General features: G+C 41.1%; 1 protein-coding gene across 3 annotated transcripts in view; it reads left to right on the top strand.

Annotated features, from left to right (window-relative positions):
* The first annotated feature begins 6,494 nt into the window (after positions 1-6,494).
* The window catches only part of tle2a (TLE family member 2, transcriptional corepressor a), a 36,286-nt gene continuing 23,022 nt past the window's right edge, over positions 6,495-19,758 (top strand). For 2 of the 3 annotated variants that reach the window (XM_053237922.1, XM_053237921.1), the window contains exons 1-2: positions 6,495-7,430; positions 16,065-16,228. In XM_053237922.1, the coding sequence (XP_053093897.1) occupies positions 7,407-7,430; positions 16,065-16,228 (188 nt within the window). In that variant the 5' untranslated portion in view covers positions 6,495-7,406. The remainder of the gene's footprint in view (positions 7,431-16,064; positions 16,229-19,758) is intronic. The other variant, XM_026919325.3, reaches the window with a different exon arrangement.

Genomic DNA, 19,758 nt, shown 5'->3' with positions numbered 1-19,758 from the left:
CTCTGGGCATGAGGAGGGAATACGCACTGAATGGGATGCCGGTCCTTTGCAGGATTCCATACACACCCACATTCACACACATTCACTCACACCTAGGGACAATCTAACACAGCCAAAGCACCTACATTCATTTTTTGGGAGGTGATATGAAACCAGAGAACCCAGAGGAAACCCACACAGACACAGCGAGAACATGCGAAATGCCACATAGACAGTAACCCAAGTTCAGGATCAAACCCTGGAACTCTGAGGCAGCAATGCTACCCTCTGCACCACCAGCAAGGCTTTTATATTAGTACATGATCACTCATGTTCATACAGCTGAGTGAGTCTTGAGCTGAATTTATTCCATATGATCCTACACAACATGTGCTTATTGAATTTTACAGTAACTGGATGCCGGGTATCTGGTTTGTCATTTTAAAGAGTGACAAAGTAATTATATCATTTTAAGGATCTATTTTTAAAGAACTGTCATTTGCTATTAGGCATGGAATGGATCTGGCTAGTTTCTTTGTTTCATGCATCAGTGTCCATTTTTCAAGCCCAGTATTTGGTCCTCTTTTCGGCATAACAGAGACTTTTTTATAAAAGGCAAGTCCGTGGCCTATGTAGTTTTATCAGAGGGTTTGATTGGAGAAGGTGAAGACTTTACAATGGTTTCATTACAATTTCAATTTGCCACACAGGTAGCAAAATTACAAACTGCATCAGTAAGCCAGAAAGACCTCTTCTCCTTCCTTCATTCAGCTATAGTCATGCAGGCCACTGGATGGCAACAGCATATTCAAACTCCTGAGATATGTCCCTGCTCTTCCAAATCTTTTCCTAATTTCATATCTAACTTTCATATCAAAAACAAATCATATTTGTTCATTTATGGGGTCATTTAATAAACTCAGCTTGAGTTAATAAAACAGCCTATAGAAATAGCCTTTAAGATGGCAATGGGATTATCTCAAGGCAATGTGTGTTAAAAAAGTATTGGAATGTAGATATCTGAGTTAAAGAGTTGATGACTTGTGAACAGGTCCTCAGTGCACACTGCCTGGGCCTGGGACAACCATTTATAAAGGGCCTCCAAGACACATTACTAAATCCTCCTGGGCTCCACACCTGACCTGGACCCAGGGCAGCTTCCTTTGTCTGATGTGACAGCGGGACTGCCTGTGAGACTGTTGACAGTACCAGCAGTCTGAGTTGTGACTTGTCAGAGGCATGTTTTGTTTCTAAAAAATTACTGTTTTGTTGCAAATTACTGCATAAATTTACAATTTTTCATCCTACAAAATACAGCTGAATAAGGACAAAACTGTGTAAAATTGCCCTTAAAACACTGATCTCCTAAAGCAAGGAAACAGCCACCAGAAGCTATCTGCATCTATTTTGCATTTTCATTTCAGATGTCACCATCATGATATGGTGTCAAATATTGGTCAAATATTGATAGACAAATGTAACAGATTATGACATTATTCCTATGTTGTTTTTACACATCCTCGTCAACTTCCTCTCACCATTTCACTTTGGGGGAACGCTATCACCATCTTAAGGGCTGTTTTAATACCTTAATCAGCCCAAGTTCTGTTTGTTCGGTGATCCCTTGATGCCAGAGGACCAAAACGAACAGTGAGGACGAAATGAAATAACTGAAATCTGCATGGAGGCTGTTGAAGAGAGAACACTTCTGGCTACCATTTGTAGGGTCTTTCCAAACTGAAGTGCTGCTTAATTGCTGCAAAGTGCCCTTTTAAATGGTCATTAATGACTGGACCAACTGATGGACTCTTCACTATTACACTAAATGGAAGGTCAAATATGAATGGTAGTAACGTTACATTCAGTAGAAGCCAACTGTAGCTTTCCACCCAAAACTGAAATTTTGCGCAAACATTAGATAGTATTAGTTTGCCTATGGTCGAGCATTTTCAGGGAGGCACGGTGGCTTAGATAGCACAAAGTTAGTTAGCTTAGTTAGTTGTAGTGGTTCACTGCTTTTTTGGAGAGAGTTGTGTAAACTCTTCAAGTAGAATACTAGTTTGTGAAATCATTCATTAATTCTTCAGTAAGAGCTTTTTCCTGGTCAGGGTCACAGTGGATCCAGAGCCTATCCCAGGAACACTGGGTGGGAATACATCCTGGATGGAACGCCATTCCATTGCAATGCACCATGTGCATACACTATCACATGCTCATGGTGGCTCAGTGGTTAGCATTTTTACCTCATACCTCCAAGGTTGGGGGCTTGATTCCTGTCTCTGCCCTCTGTGCATGGAGTTTTTTATGTTCATGCTTTGGGTGGGTTTCCTCCCCTAGTCCAAAGACATGTGTTGTAGGCTGATTGGCATTTCCAAATTTTCCATAGTGAGTGAATGGGTGTGTAGGTGTGTCAGACTGTGCCCTGTGATGGGTTGGCACCCGACCCAGGGTGTCCCCTGCCTTGTGCCCTGGGATAGGCTGCAGGTTCCCTGTAACCCTGTGTACAGCTGACCACACATTTCTGTGATTTTCTACATGTGTATAAGCATATATAATGTATTTCTTAAAAAAAAAAATGCTTACATTTACTACTACTTTAAAGTGGCAATATTTACAGCCATTTCTATAAAATGACTAATTAAGCAACTCTGCACGACATTTATTTCATGTTCATCCTTCCCATCCTGCTTCTCCAGAGACTCAAAATGGATACGTCAGGCGCTGTTTAGCTGCAGTACCGCCTCTGAACAGCAGGGGGCAGTCAAACTTCATCCAGCCAACTGCAGGGAACTGGGCTTCAGTTTTCACTTCACAGTTTTCACTTATTTTAATGACATGACTGACAAATGTATCTCGGGTTACAAATAATAATAATAATAATAATAATAATCTCCCTGTCTTGTGTTCTCATGTTATACTAACCTCCCCAGCAGAGTTTACAGGTTGATGATACTCTTAGCCCCTGACCTAGTGAACCAGTATGAGGATGTGTTTACTGATAGAGACTACCACTGTGTAGTTTATGGATGACAGTGTGGTGGTAGGACTGATCACCAAGAATGATGCGTGAGCTTATGTGGATGAAGTGGAGAGGCTGTCCCAGTGGTTCCAGGCCAACGACCTGTTCCTAAAAGTCAACAAGACTAAGGAACCGGTTGTGGAGTTCACAAGGGAACAACAGAGGACACAGCTCTTACGATCAATGGGACACCGATGGAAAGAATAAGCAGCTTCAGGTACTTTGGTGTCCACCTGTCATGGACTCTGCACTCTTCAACTATAATACTGACAGTGTCTTTATCATCTACATGAGATGAGGAAATTCAGCATCTTCTCAGCTATCCAGAATTCCTCCTACACTGCCACTGCAGAAAGCATCCTCCGGGGAACATCACCGCCTGGTATGGGAACTGCAGTGCTGAGGACCACAGAGGGTGGTGAGGTCTGCTGAACGGATCACCAGGTCAGCACTGCCCAGGACTTCTACACCAGGTGGTGCCCAACCAGAGCAGGAAAGATTTAAAAGATCCCACACACCCCAACAACGGACTGTTTTGGTGGCTGCAGTCTGGAAAACGCCTCCACAACCACATGGCCAGGACTGAGATGCTAAGGAGGAGCTCCTTTCTCCAAGCCATCAGAACCCTGAACTCATGGCCATCAACACCCTTCAGCTACTCTACACGTGACATTTACACCCACCCACACACACAACCACACACACACAACCACCTGCCCTTCACAACCCCCTCACACACACAGCACCTGATCATACATGTCACATAAGGCACAACTGCCGCATTTGCACATGCACAGGACACTTTATGTTTATGTATGTACATACATATACCGATGTATACATACATACATACACACATATTCATATGTGTATTTTTGTATGCTCTTTTTTTTTAATCTGCACTCTCCCTAACTCATTCGCCCTATTTTCATTGTTATACTGTCTGTATAGTGTATTTATTGTTCTTTATATGCACATATGTCTTTGGAGTAGCTGCACCTCATTTCACTACACTTTCGTACCTGCTACAAACACACATTTGTGACAAATAAATCTGTAAGTCCCTATGTATAAAGATGTCTGCTAAAATGTAAATGATGATGATGGATGGTGATAAAGATAGTGTATTATAATAATAATAATAATAATAATAATAATATACTTTAGCTGTATGACTCTATTCTTATTATGTAACAAAGGAATTCTTTCAACCCTCCTGAGAAACATAGAATACATTTATGGTCAGGGAAAAAAAAAAGGTATTCAGCTACATTTATGACATTATGAAAATGAAAATGAGTGATGAGGAGACCTGAATAAAATCTCACCATTACTTCAGTCAAAGAATTCCATGGTCATTTTCTGAATCTGCTGTATCACCTTGACATAACAATATGATCTTGCCATAGAAATAAAGAAAGATGTATTGTATGATTGTATGATACTGTGTAAGAAAGAAAGAAAGAAAGAAAGAAAGAAAGAAGAAAGAAAGAGAACAGTGTTCATAATTATAAAAAAAAAACATTAAGACTTTTTTTTTTTCTTTGTTTACTTGTGTATAGAGTAAGTGGACTTGATTGTGAGTATGGAGCGGAAGGATGGTGAAGGGGAACTCCTGTGTTTCCAGTTACACATGCCCGCCGGTGCAAATGTGTTTGTATTTTGTGTGTGTGTGTGTGTGTGTGTGTGTGTGCATGTGTGTGCATGTAGCCACTCTGATGTGGGTCATTACCCCTCTCTCCCCGGGGAAAAGCAGAGAGAGGAGGAGGGGTGGCTGGATGAGGGAGTGTGTGGGGGGTTGGGGATCTCAGGGGAGAAGAATCCAATAAATCAGCCCACTGTCTCTGTGCTGACATGAGACTCGTCTGTAAAGTGAGTGTGTGTGTGTGTGAGTGTGTGAGTGTGTGAGTGGAGAAAGAGACAGAGGGAGACAGAGAAAGAGTGAGAATATATCATCCACTCCAGTGAAGACTTGGCATCTTTTGCTATGATCTGGATTTAAAAATAGCTTTACACTCCTGTTTGTGATATCAATTGCATTGTAGCTTTGTGGACTTTATGACTCATTTTCATTACACAGTTGTGGCTCTGCCAGGAGCCCAAATCCAGAACGAATACAGGAATCAATGGAATTAGCATCCTTGTTTATCTTGGGGTCAAGACACTGATGAAAAAAAAATCTAATCCTAGTTGTCTCACTGTGATGCTTTGAAATGTTGACATACAGCATTTATTTCTATGCACATGTTTATTCTACCTAAAAATAGGCAGTTGTTTATCACGTTTAATAATCAGCACACCTCCAAACACACATCCTGCAGCCCAACACACCGTCATCTCGTAACAGGAAACACACTGCAGCATGGCTCTGCAATCCACTGCCTCGCTTACGACTATTTCTAATAGAAGCTGGAAGGAAAGACAAGCTCTTGGCATTAAAATTCATAGAGGAAAAAATGGCAATAATTCCCAGCTCCTCCTCTTTCTGTAGCCTGGCCATTTCCACCTCTCTTTTAACCATATCCTTTCTTTCTGCTTCTCCCTTCACACTGCTCTCCCCTCTTTTTTATTTCTATGCAGCACCTTGGGATGGGTTGTGATTTCTTTCTACACTGAGAAAATGACTTTTTTCTCCTCAACATCTCCAGTTATGGACTGAACTAAAGGGCTTGTGCTCTTGGCATACCAATAAACACTGTCAGGACATTTCTATCTACACGATGACAGTTTAGGCCAGTGCCTATTAAAAATTAAACATATTAAAAATAGACTGTGAATTTTAGAGAGAAAATCTAAGGTCAACATATTCAAGAGGATATTATAGCACTATCTTCTAGAAAATGATATATAGTGTATACATTAATGCTCCACTGATGTATGATAGTCATGTCAGCTTATCAAGCTGGACATCATTTCTTATGGTTTATAATTGCTAAGATGCTTTTGTGCATAAAATACAACAATCTCAAAGACTCTAGGCAAATAAAAAAAACAATAAAACAATTAAAAAACCTAACCTACTTTTTTTTATTTTTTTTGGCACAAAAGCAATCCGAATCTGTGCAACGAAAGAGTTAACTGTTGGTCGTTTGTGCATCTGATTGACGTTTCTCTGGACCGTAGTAATGACGCCGTCCAATCAAATCGCGCGAGATTCACCCCACGTGGGTCTCCGGAGCTCCGATTGGCTAAATCTTGTAACGTTGATTGTGGCTGGGTCAAACCCCACGTGGAGATTTCATTCAATCAGGGAACAATTCCACTGTTGCAGATTTTGTATTGAAATTGTACATGGTGTGTATGTGTTTATATATATATATATACATATATATATATATATACATACATATATATATATACATATATAAATATATATATATATATATATATATATATATATATATATATATATATATATATATATATGTATGTATATACACATACACACATACAATTTGGTAAATGCAGTGTAACCTGCCCAGGTTGTTTTAAAGCATCTCGTTTGTGCAATTGATCAACATTGAAAACACGAGGTTTTTGGTCAACAACAACAGTAAAAAAGTCATTTCATTTCGAGTGGTCAAAAAGCTTTTAAATGAGAGCTTGCTTTCTAACTTGTTTAACTGCTGTGAAACTGCAGCTGAATGATAAATACCGAAGATCATACGGCCTTGTTTTCATCTGGTGCGCTTTAATTTTTTATACACAACTCCTAGTGTGTGTGTGTGTATGTGTGTGTGTGAGAGAGTGAGTGTGTGTGTGTGTGTGAGAGAGAGAGAGAGAGAGAGATCATTTAGATTAGATAGACCCCCTCCCCAGCCTCACTTGCACGCCGCGGGAGGGATTTGCGTGTTTCCCACAAGAAAAGAAGTCTCAAATGTCCCATTGAAAAGGCGGCGGAGGTTCAGCAAAGGAAGGAAGGAAGGAAGGAGAAAGAGAAGAGAAGAGAGAAGGAGTGAAGGAGCGGGACAGCGGGTGAGACAAAAGAGGCTGCGGCTGCGCTGGGTGTCGGACTCGCGGCTTCTCCTCGGCGGCGGCACCGCGACTAGCGAGCTATCGAGCTAGCGTCTTATTTTCTGTTTCCTTTCTCCGACTTTGAGCACCAGAGCGCATATCAGGGTGGAGAGCATCTGCAAACAAGAGCTTTCTCTCTCTCTCTCTCTCTCTCTCTCTCTCTCTCCTTTTATTCGAAGGAAGAGTGGTGGAGAAGAGACTCGGGCGCATCTTGGTTAGCGCCGCTGCTACACGCCGATAACCAGAACAAAGAGAGTTGGAGTGAGGAAATGAGCCCAGCTTTAGTCTAACACTGAAACGATTCCAGATGCACTTCTGAGCTCTGCGATACCCTCGAACTCTCTCTCTTCTGCAACAAAAACACCGGAAGACCACCGCAAAACCACAACACACCATGTTTCCACAGAACCGACCACCGGTAAGTTACACCACTTTTCCAAAACAGCACACCGCTGCACTGAAGTGTGGTGTTTTTACACGCAGTCCGAGCTGTTAGTCGAGCTGTACTGGCTCTCAGATGGAGTAACTGCTCCTCAGCTTCCTTCAACTAGCTCATGGGTCAAGGCTGTAAACCTAATTAGGCCTTGGGGTTGTCTCACAGAAGTAGCCATTATTGGGTATCTGGGTATTTCTGGTTTGTCCTGAGGTGTTGTGTAGAAGAATACAACAGTTTTCCCCTTCACAACCCTTGCTAGAGTATACTGCACTCCTTTAAGCTTTCTCACAGGGTTAAAGTCAGTATAAAAGATGGAGTGTGTAGCTCATCAGCCAGCCTCATGTTCACACACTGATGTATGCCCATTTATTTCTTTGTTATGCAGGAATTTATGAAACATTTAACATTTTAAGTTCAAATAATATATACAAAGCTATATATTATTAACACCTTACTTGAGTTACGATAGTATTGTTCCTGCGGTGTATAAAATGTTTCGATTTGGATTTGGAGTAAGTCTAAACAGTTGAAACATACATGTGTACTAGGAACCTCCTTGAGATTTCAGCATAGATTTTAGGTATTCAACTCCCTAAACCCCCTAAACCCCCCTCCATCATTCCTGTTAACCACAGACCTCAAATTCCCAGCACTCATTTCCTAAGGGATGGAACTTGGGTTGCTTTTCCATCTATGAGCTTTGATTGAAGAGGTCCGATGTGTTGTTTCGATGGAATCGTACCTTGCAGTAGACTGAACATCCACACTACCACACTACAGGGAGAAAAGGTTGGGCTGTGGCCTCCATGCAGTCACCACTTATCCATTATGTTTAGAAAGGAGTGAACAACCGAGCCTCTTTCTGGTGGCTGGTACTAGTCTTTCAGCGTATTCCCCTTTCCATCCCTAGCATATAGTATCCATTTTACATCCGTAACATGTGTGTCATGGCTAAACATTGTTTACCTACTTTGTATGTAAAAAATTGACCATATAGTATTTGGTTTTCATTAATCTCTTCTAGTTATTTAGCCCATGAGGTAGAAGTTGAGCAATATGGCCAAAAAAATATCCCATATGCCCCATGATTGAATACATTCATATAAGATGTGAACAAGGGCTTTAAAGATGACAGTGATACTACAGTTCTGAAACATTTAAATAATGTATCAGTGATTTTATATATTATGTATCTGTGTATATATGTATAGGCTATATGTGGAATAAAACACAAAAGGACATGCTGTTATAGGCTAATTCTCTTATACCACAGCAGTTTGCCAACAATTGCAATTTTTATTTATTAAAGAACAACTGCTTTCACTTTTTATCCATTTAGAGTTACATTTAATGCTGTGGAACATCCACAAAACAATTTAGTTCCTGTTATAGTGGATATAAACAGTATTTCCCTCACCAGCCCCTCTCTTTCTCTTGACTGTAAGAAGACGACAAAAATAAAACTTGTCATATTACCGACAAACCATAAAGTCTTTACAGCTGTACCTTTGACTGCTACAAAGCACTGACACTGGAGACTCCTTCCGTAAATGTTAAATAAACATCTTCAAGCCTCAGTTTTTTTTTATTAGGCTTTGGTCATGTGGAGCATTCGCCATTTATGTTCCTGTGAATCAGTTGTTACTGTAGAAACAATAACATTAGAATGAGCTCATTAATATAAACCTGTCATTTGAATTACAGCCAGTAAAAATCAAAAATCCAGCAGAGCTGTGGTGTAACAATAAACTAGAAAAGGATGAACCATGAAACAATTGGTGCAAATATGCATGTTAATATAATCTGAGAAACATAGAGTCCAGTGATGATTTGATCGTTGTATTAGTCAGCTATTTGATATTCGTATTCACAGTTTTATCAATTAGCAACTTCATTTCATTAATATGCCGTTACTTAAGTGACCACTACAGACTATGACTTGACATTAAGCATTTCTATGTTATAGGAGATGGCACTAAAATCATTGATTTTTTTTTCTTAATGTTTGCACTCACAGTCAAAGTTGTCAAAGACATAAATGTCTATTTACATATGACATTTACCTCCAGCGTGTCTCCAGGAAACTGCAGTTTCAAACTGTAAACAAATGTGCGTTACTGTTTTGTAGAACCTTCCAAAGGTCTTGTTTGGCCAGACAAGATGTAACTGATTATGCTTATCCTCTGCAGGAGTGGGGAAGACCAGTGAGCTATAAACCATTCCTGGTTATCAAAGTTATATATGAGCTCTCGGAGGGAAACCAGTTGGTAGCTGGAGGAAGTGAGCAAGTTATAATTAAACACTGTTTTTTATGCTAATCACTGGTCTGTGTCCACTGCACTAATAAAAAAAAAAAAACAGCCTAGATTTGATCTTGAGAATAAATTCTACTAATCCCAGTTAAGTTTGAGAGGAATTGGGAGTGTCTGCAGTATTGTCCCAGCCTTGCTTGACATTTTGCACATCTCTGAATGCTCCTAATCCTCAGCTCAGAGGAGTGTCTTTGGACATCTGACTCCTGGCTACTCATCATCCCTTCTCCAAGGATTTTGCTATGTATTCTTGAGCACTGTATCCTGGAATATGATCGAGTTCTGCCAGAAGGCATGGCTTGATAAATTCTCTTGAATGGAGGAAACAAATACTTTTGAGAATATCTTATAAAGGAAGCCACCTAGAGCAATTAACACAGCTGACAATCTGGCTGGCCGGCATTGCTAATGTATCCTGACAGCAGTGGAAATTTACATAACGAGCTCGTGGAGACAGGGGAGAAAAGATGTGGCACTAATGAAACAGGTGCCTGGCACTCCCTCCCCCCCCCCAACACACACACACACACACACACACACACACACACACACACACACACTATCCCATCCCCCCTTCTGTCTAAGTGAGCGATTACGAGGACATTCCTAGGAGCTCTGAGCTACTGGAGCCTGCGATCAATAAAATAGGACCCTGCCTGGGTCAGATTCCTGTGGTGGTGCTTTAATATGCAAATAACTGTCAGTTGTTGACACTGTATTTGAATGATTTATGGATGTTTGAACTTCAAATGCCTTATGTAGGGACAGGGTGTCATGTGTTTCTATAGATTTATGGTTTGAACAGCGTTTGAGTTTTGCACCTTCAGGACAAAGGAAGATCAGTGGTCCAGGAAGGTGGATGTTCGGATGCTGCATCTCTCTCGGCAGTGGTCGCATTTGTGTTTAGCAAGATGTTTCCACTAGAGATGGCATGATGCCACTTTTTTTTCCTTTACTGATACTGAAACCTTAGGTATCAGCTGATCTCGAGAACCGTACTGTGTATATGTATATATTTTTAAAAAAACACTGCGAAGCACTTGACGAATTAAAAATGCATAGCTAAAACATGACTTGCACAAAACCACAGCTTTTTTTTTTTTGGTCAGTTAAACTTCTACACACACGCCACTCACTTTTTGCAAATATAAATAAATATAATAAATTATAACGATAACCAATTTGAATAAGAAATACAGTTGAGTCTCTTTATAAGGAAACAAATCCTATTCCAAAGAAAATTCCAAAGAAAAAAAAAAACGATGTGAAGTATTTCCACACAGCTGACATAATGGCAATTCCCACACATTGCTGAATAGTTCACTGGTTGTTGTTATCATTAGGCCACATGGGTACTGTTGCTTATCATGTGACCTACTTGAAACTGCTTACCATTGTTGTGCTACAAGCAATTCGCTGATGTTTCAGGCTAGATTTCTTACAGAATCAGCTTGAGATTGTTTGGTCCAGTCCCGATCCTGGGTATCCGATTTAGTGCCATCCATAGTTACCACTGTTTTGTTTTGTTTTTGGTTTTTTTTCCTCTCCCCCTCAGGAAAGTGTGGTTTTTATAAGTAGTTCACTCCTTGACATACCTTGGTAAAGCTGATTATGGGAGCACAACCAGTAAATGATGACTGTTGCTCCATGTAAAAGTCTCCTGCATACCATCTCCTGTATCAACCCCTCACCCTACCTCTTACAGCATCATGTATGAGCAGCGATGGGCATTGTACTGGTAGAAATCTGTCAGTTGTTCAAAATTTGACATACTGTTTCTCTGTTGTGGTTGAGGGAAAAAAAAAAAATGGGACAAAGCCAGCTTGTATATTTTTGCTAAAACACACTCCACTAAACTAAAATTTTGTCTACATATCTAATTTTGACTATATGTACATGTATAATTATGTTTGTACATTTAAGATGGTTTAACATTGTGACTTCTCTTAATGGTTCTACTTAGTAATTGAGGAACCAGTTATTTTCAATAATTAGTGTGTGTAAAACAAACTTACTTATGAAAAGGTAGTAGGACCAGCATGCTGACAGATTTGGTCAATGTGGCCCATGACAGAACCTTCCAGGCTTCATATTACTTCAGATGTGTAACAGAATAAAAATACCTGTGGTTTGAGCTCCTGTCAGATAGGAACAGTCTCAGGGGGTGTGTATGTATAGGTATGGGAGCCATGGCGTGAACTGTAAGATGTATGTGCATTTGCTGCTTTTTGTTAGCTTTGTAAAGTTGTAGACAGAAGTATTTTTGCTTTTAACAGCAGCCTTAATCTAGCCATAGTATACCATTTTAATTGTTTCTCCAAGCCCAAATTATGGAGTTGATGTTTAAAGGCTTATGATGGTGGATTTGGCACTTTTGTAAGTTATTAATGTCCCAGAATGGCTGAGGAGTTCCTCGCAGTGTCCCACAATACAAGTAAGGAGGCTTGATTGGCACAAGGGATGAAGACCAACAGATTATTTCTGAAGACGTGTCATCTGTACCATGCGATAGACCATGGTGGTTTCCTGAAGAGATATAAAAATAAATGGATCCAAACATTCACACCGAACAGGAATCCTATCAGACACTTTCTTAGCTAGCTAGCTGTTTTACAACGCATTTAAACTGGTTGGGGTCCATGTTTTCCTGTAGAAATTTCAAGTGCGGAAGTTTAATGGGCTCAGGTGATTGAGATCATCGTAGCCTTGGCTCCATACAGGTTACTCTAACTGGTTTTTCTGGAAGGTTCTCTGAAAAACAGGTAACTTGACTTGAAACCAAAGATGTGCCAGCTTTCGCATTACAATCTGTGATGGCTCTTGGAAAAAAGGTTAATTAATTGGATCCAGTCTTTCACACTCACCATGAAGCCTCTTAAACGGTTATTTGGATACTTCATAGAATTTCCTTTTTAGCCTTTCAGGTATGTGGTGCTCTGTGCAAGAAACATTGATCCAAAATGGCACCCAATTCTGTCTGAACAGAGATGCAACTGGAGCCAGAAAGATTGATTGTATAGTGGTGATGCACACCAGTCCTGCAGTAATGCTCGCCTATACGAAGCTATTTAAATGGACCCTTCGTTCTGCAGCCTTTTACTAAAAGGCCCACAATCCTTTTCCAGAAGTCATCTTGCACCTGTGGAACACAATAGGAGGTGAATATCAGAAAGGGGGGATGGGAAGATGAAGAGGAAGAAGGGAATAGAGCCAAATGTCATCCTCCCACCCTTCCTGTCTCTCTCCTTCCCTCAATCCCTCCCTCTCACCCACTGTGACCAGCTCTCGCCATGAAATAGCCTTCCTCTTCTTGTTTTTCAGAGTCTTTCTTTAGTATGGGAGGAGTAATTGGGGTGTGTGTGTGTGTGTGTGTGTGCGCACTCCCTGCTAGGCCTGAGCTGTTTGAGTCCAGGCATCTGGATGGCAGATTGAATTGCAGGGTTGGAGAGAGAAGCTCATTATGGGCTCAAACAATGCATCAGCCCTCTCGTGTGCTCCAGCACCCCCAGCCCCCGTTCCTTCAGACCCCACCGCAGCCCCCCCCCCAAGAAAAAAAAACTTCCCACTCTGACAACCCCAACACCTCAACTACCTGCTCAATGTGAACCTCACACTTCCATGACTGTATTTTGCATATACACTTATAGTGGGATTTTCATTCACCTTTTTATTATGAAAATTTTGCATTAATGCATAAAATTTTTCAGGAGTTTTGACAGTTACCTGAAGTGAAGACATTGTGTCAGAAAGAGGTGCTTGAAAAAAATTTGAGGGAAACACTGGGAATAAATATGACCTCTAAGGGCACTTGTTAAATTATGACCATAAAAATGCTAAATTGTGATTAATGCAGATTTCCTGCATTTAATACAGTAAAATGCAACTCCAGTTCTTATGGCTTTGTGGGATCCGTGCACCATTTTCTGGAAATGTCCGTGTTTAGTTTGAGGTACCACGTCTAATAGATTAGGTGGGTAAAACCTAATCACAACTACTTCTCACTGAACAGTTCATGAAAGTGTTGAAATAAGTGTGTAAATATTGAGTTTTGATTAAAGGAGTTTTGTGTTCTTTTCTCAGTACAGAGAAAAACGTGTCAAAATCATTGCTCATGGAAATCGCACATACGCCCGAGGCATAGTTTGGGGGATTTCACGTTTGTGCTCACTGGATGGTTTTTGTTTTTCATGCCGTTCAGTGTACACTCTAGAGTGTGTTGTGTGCCAAAATCCCAAGACATCAGCAATTTCTGAAATACTCAAACCAGGTAACAGCCATGCCATGGCCGATGTCAGTGAGATAATATTTTTGTGATTCTGATGTTTGATGTGAACAGTAACTGAAGCCCTTGAGCTGTATCTGCGTGATTCAGTGCATTGTGCTGCTGCCGCATGATTGCCTGCAAGAATGTACAGGTGTTTCTAATAAAGTAGCTGATGAGTGTGTGTTTCTGCTGGTTCACAACAGTAAATAGTTATGATCATAAGATTGCTGTCCGTGCATACTGTGATTCATTCATGACGATTGCACCAATCGGTCAGTACTGTCTCAGTCAATTACTTTGTTCTTACAGTTTTTCTTGTTAAAAGCAGTCCAGCGTAAACAAGCCACTCACCAGCCTTGTCTAGTAGACACACTGACAGATGTGGTCAGACAGACAGACAGATGGATGGACAGACCTTACAGCACTTCAGTGGAGCTTTTGTCTGCCTGTCTATCTGCATTACCCTGAGCCAGGGCTTCTAATGGCTCAGGCATCCTGGTGGGAGTATCTCCTTTATGGGGTCCCTTTTCTTCCACTCAATTTTAATCCTTGCCCAATTTGAAGCTAAAGTCTTAATTCACATCAAATCCTGTTCCCCTCCCTTTTCTCAACTTCTGTACTCGCATGCATGCCTGTGCGAGCGCACACTCGTACATTTGTGTGTCTCTAACGTTTTATCACCCAACAATGCTTCCTGTTTCAGATCACCACCATTACAGCTTTTGCTAGCTTGTCTTTCATGTGTGTCCTCTTTCCATTGTGTAGGGGCATATGTGTAGTAACACACACACAGGCGCCGTTGCACTGATGCTTTCACATAATGTGCATTAGTCAGCTTTTGATAGCGTACAGTATGACGTCCTGAGGTCCATAAGGTGGAGTAGGAACGAGCACATCAAAAGCTAATGTTACTAATGCAGATACTCAGTCCTTTTCTGCTCAGTGGACACAGACACAGGCTTTACTTTGTTCATGCCCTGACTCTAAACCTGCCACACATCAAAGTACTATTATCGCAAATTGAATTCACATAAATATCTGTTGACACACTGAGAAATATGCATCAATGTATTATAATAATAATAATAAGACAGGGTTGATGGGCTTAGTTGACTGCTATATTATTTGCTGTCCTGTTTCTTTCGGTAAATAAACGATTTAAAAATATTTTTTAGCTAGGAGTGAATTGAAACAAATTAGTAGAAGGGTGGCTTTTTGGGTGGGTTTTCATGTGTCGTAAACAAATTAAAACAGATGTGGAGGAACAAGATTAAGCTAGCCTTATTTGTCTAGACCATAGACCTCAGTTTGGACATTTGTGAAATTGTTCACATCACCATAGCAACTCGGGGAACGTCCGACATTATTATCCCCACACAAGAGATTTTGACGCATCTCTATCTTCATTTTCCACTATCTGGCTTCTCATTTTTGAGTAACCACCAGTGCAGGAGGCATTTGTCAGTGGAAATTAAGGTGGTAGCAGAGAAAATGCCACTTCTCTGGCAGCCTGCTTAGTGGTCTAGCAAAGGTGAGCAGCTAGTGCAACAATAGGTAATTGGTGTAATGGAAGTGGTAATACCTGCATTCATCCCAAAAAAAAAACATCACTGTGACGTAGGCCGATGATGGTTAGCCGAGATACCTTGCTAACAACCCACAGAGATGGTAAAAATGTGTTCTTCCAGTTTAAACAAAAAGTTCATTTACTGATTTTTACATGTGAACATAATTAAGTGTGCTGGCTGATGTGATATCTTACATTAATCTGTTGTGCAGAGGGACTGTCCTGTATGAGAGCACTTCAATTCTGCGAGCACTTATTACTATTATTATTATTATTATTTTTTTTTTTTTTTGTACTAGGAACTGACATGATGTTAGGCATGTTCCAGTTATCATGTTACTATTATATCGTCATATTGTCCTGCACTAGTCATGCTACGTGATTTGCGTGCATGTATACTTCCCATCTTTTCAAAACTATACCACTTTTAAACAGCTTCCATGTTTTTTTTTTTTTTTTTTTTTTCCTCGCAGGCACCTCTCCAGCCACCCCCAGGGGCCTCGGCTTCGGCAGCAGCTGCAGCAGCGGCGGCAGCGGCTGCAGCTTCAGGAACGGCTCAGTCCCTAAAACTCACTTACCCCGAAACGCTGGACCGGATTAAGGAGGAGTTTCAGTTCCTTCAGACTCAATATCACAGGTATGACCCACATGAACACTGGTGCAGTACGTAACCGTCATAACGTTTGGCTTTTCATTGCATCTAATAGCATTATTAGAATGTGGCGATTTGGGGATTCATTTTCTTCCAAACTCTGAAGAAAATGGTTTGGAGCAGGTTAATGGTGATGCCGCTGGGATCCGTAGAAGAAGGGTGAGGTCAAGTTAGGGCAAGATGTAAAGAGGCATGCAGTCTGACCCTTTCTGTTCCTTATAGACATGTTCTTCACCTAAAGTACTTAAAATGTGTAGCTATTTTGGGTGGCCATATAGCATAGAGAGACTTTTCAGTTTGCATATCACATAGAGCTTGATATTTCATAACACTAAAGGTATAGAGATTTTCCAAGGCCTTTTTTCAGTATTGGGCAATAAACACATTAAACATGTTTCCATCAAGGCTGGAAAAGCCAGAATAATCGGTGCAAATTAAATTTTGGTGGAACTCAAGTTAGGAACCGCTTTAGTTAGAAGATATTTGAGGATGCTGAAGGGACACACACTGCTTTGATTCTGTAGCTTAGTGTTTGATCTTTGATGTGCACTCTGAATCTCAGGAATGTGGCCAGGGCAGGCATGACTGGCTGAGATCTCTGGGACATTGCTGGCGTCCCCTCTCACCCCGCTCTGTCAACTCCTCCCAGCTCTGTGCCAGCTCTCACTTGGCATACGTTCACACGATCGCTGCTTCAGGTCTGCAAGCCAGAATGGGAGAATTCATCCTTTCTCCAAACCCCGATTGCCAGGTCTTGTTTTTCGCCAGCATTGAGAACAAATAAACCCAAATGTTCTCTGTCCAAATAGCTGTCCAGCCATCCTGATGATTGCTGGGTTTGTGGATATCTTCCACCGCCACTGGTGTCGGCTTCACGTCTGCTCCATGTGTCAACCAGCTAGCGTGCGTACACACACTCGCTGTCTGTCTGCAGAAAATATCAGCTCATTCAGCCAGAGTGAGACATCCCTTAATACAATGGTTGAAATGATTTAGCAGCAAATGTTGATAGCCTTAGAATCACCAGCTAAAAATGTACATCGTAATTAATTATAATAAACAAGTGTATTATTTATAACTTTTGTTTTTATAACTCAATACTAATGTATCGCTGGAAGTTTCCTAGCAAACCTATACATTGTGTAATTTGTGAATTATGATGATAAATATATTATATAGCCCACCTCAACTGTGACCACTGCACATCTTGAGAGGAAGGTTAGGATGGATGGCGTGATGGTGGATTTGATGGTCAGCAGCAATTTGTTTATTGGGTGTGTTGATAACTCGCCTTGTTCTTAAAAAAAAAACAAAAAAAGAATTATGCACAGACATTTCTGTGCTGTTTCCTAGCAAGGCATCTTGAAAGGTTGCGTGCAATGCATCATGGCACAGTTCCCAAAATCCCCTTTTAGGTCAGAGTACCAGATTACTGTCGGCCTGCTTTTGACTTTTCATTCTTTTCCTGCTCCGGTGCCAGCCTGCTCTAACTGTCTTGTAATCGATGCCTCCTGGGGTGTTCATTGTGTTCTAGGTAAAACATGTCCCACACATGCACTCGCACACAGGCACAGACAGAGCTTAGCTATACATAGCATGGCTCAGACTTTAATTTTAGCTCTGTTGTTAGAGGTTGATTGCTGGATTAGAGGACAGGAAAAAGACAGATGAACTGATTTGGTGAGCTGAACTGAAAGAAGGTGTGTGTGTGTGTGTGTGTGTGTGTGTGTGTGTGTGTGTGTGTGTGTGTGTGTGTGTGTGTGTGTGTGTGGGGCAACATGGCGCATGTGCACTGGTGGTTGGTTGTGTGCCGTATGTTATGTGAGGGCTGTATAAGACAACAGCTCCTGATTCTGTTTTCACTGCAGGAACCTTATCAGGAACCCAAGAACTAGAGATGTACCAATCCCACTTTCAGTACAGTAATAATATCAGAGCTGTGAATATTGGTAGATTCCTGATATTGATCCAGTGCTAGTATCCTCACGGTAACTGAGCTTCTCAAGTCATGTAAAATATCACATGTGCAATTTTGCCCTTTGTTTATAAGTTGTGTTCCATGTTCAACACATCATCTGCATTATTTTAGTACGTATTACGCACACAATTACAAAATTGTTAGTGGATAGGATCAGAGAACATCGACCACAATGGACTATGAACCCATTTTTGGGGTAATATCGTCCCCAAGAAAGGCGAGGTTGATTAACATAGGAATGTATTGGAAGTAAAGCACGAGCACAGTGTCTGGTGTAAATTGGGCTTTGCCTTGTACATTCATTTTTCAGCAACGTCTTAAGCCCTGGTCAGGGTTGCTGTGCTTTATATAACAAGAAAGAGAACCAGCTAAATTCATTAGGAAGTATCACATTCAGATACAAACAAAAATAACTGCTGGAGTGGATGGGGCTTTGATTTTAGTTCCTGGACTATACTGTTTTTTTCCTGCTCCAGAGTACATGCTTTTCTGTGGACAAGGAATTATTGGGTAGACGTGCTTATAGCAGAGCTTCTTCTTTGTTCAAAACTAAGCTTGACTCTCTCCTATCTTCACCCTCAGCTATCTGCCAAAAGTGTGTTTTTAGCTAATATGAGGTTATCGATGCTTGTTTCATATCAGGTGATGTGGCAGGATCATGATTTTGGGCAAGTCAGAATCATTGTAGGAGGGTCTTAACCTTTGTGGTAAATGACAAAAAGGCTTGAAGTGTGAAAATTCATGTTGTACATGCACAGCTTGAATAAAAAAATAAAAGCCACCACATTCACAACTTTCATCATTGTCTTCCTCCATGTTTGTATGGTGGTGTGCTTTTGCCACACTCATTGCACACTTTGCATCATTTCCTTTTTTATATAATGGTCATGGTTCCTGTTGTGCAGTTTAAGTCCAAACCAGAAACCTGTCACTGAGGAAAGTTCCTGAACCCATTAGTTCCTCAGAAGGATCTGTAACCTCGGGGGGAAACGCGCCTTCTGTGACTCGCACAGGTGTAACATGAACTCCAATTCTGAAACCCCAACAAGGCTGAGTGATGTCGCATGCCTCCCTGTGCACATGTTTTTTTGTGTGTTTGTATGAAGCCTTTTAATCAGCAGGGAGGGACAGACTGCAGACAGGAGGCTCTCATTATTGTAATGATCCTCATTTGTGCCATCCTTTAACTCACACACACACACACACACACACACACACACACACAAGCTATAAAATCATTCCAGCATGTTGCATTTTTGGCTTGCAAAAGACTCCAGACCCGACACGGAACAGGACTTCCTGGCCACGTGCTCCCATAGGCTCTGGCACAGTTTATGTACGTGCAGTGTGCATCTGTCTTTATGATTTGGTTTGTGGTTGAGGTTTGTGCAGCACATGGAACGCGTCTGTGTGGGCCAGTCACTCCCCAGGGGGAGAGAGAGAGAGTGTGTGTGTGTGTTTGTGTGTGCATTTTGAACGTGTTAGCGGTGGTTTTGTGGAAATGTCCTTTAATCTGCTGGAGAGAGTTGAGTCAGCT

This window comes from Pangasianodon hypophthalmus, chromosome 11, assembly GCF_027358585.1.
Source record: "Pangasianodon hypophthalmus isolate fPanHyp1 chromosome 11, fPanHyp1.pri, whole genome shotgun sequence".
Taxonomy (NCBI): Eukaryota; Metazoa; Chordata; class Actinopteri; order Siluriformes; family Pangasiidae; genus Pangasianodon; species Pangasianodon hypophthalmus.
Note: the sequence above shows the minus strand (reverse complement) of the source record. Positions and strands in the feature narration are given on the sequence as shown.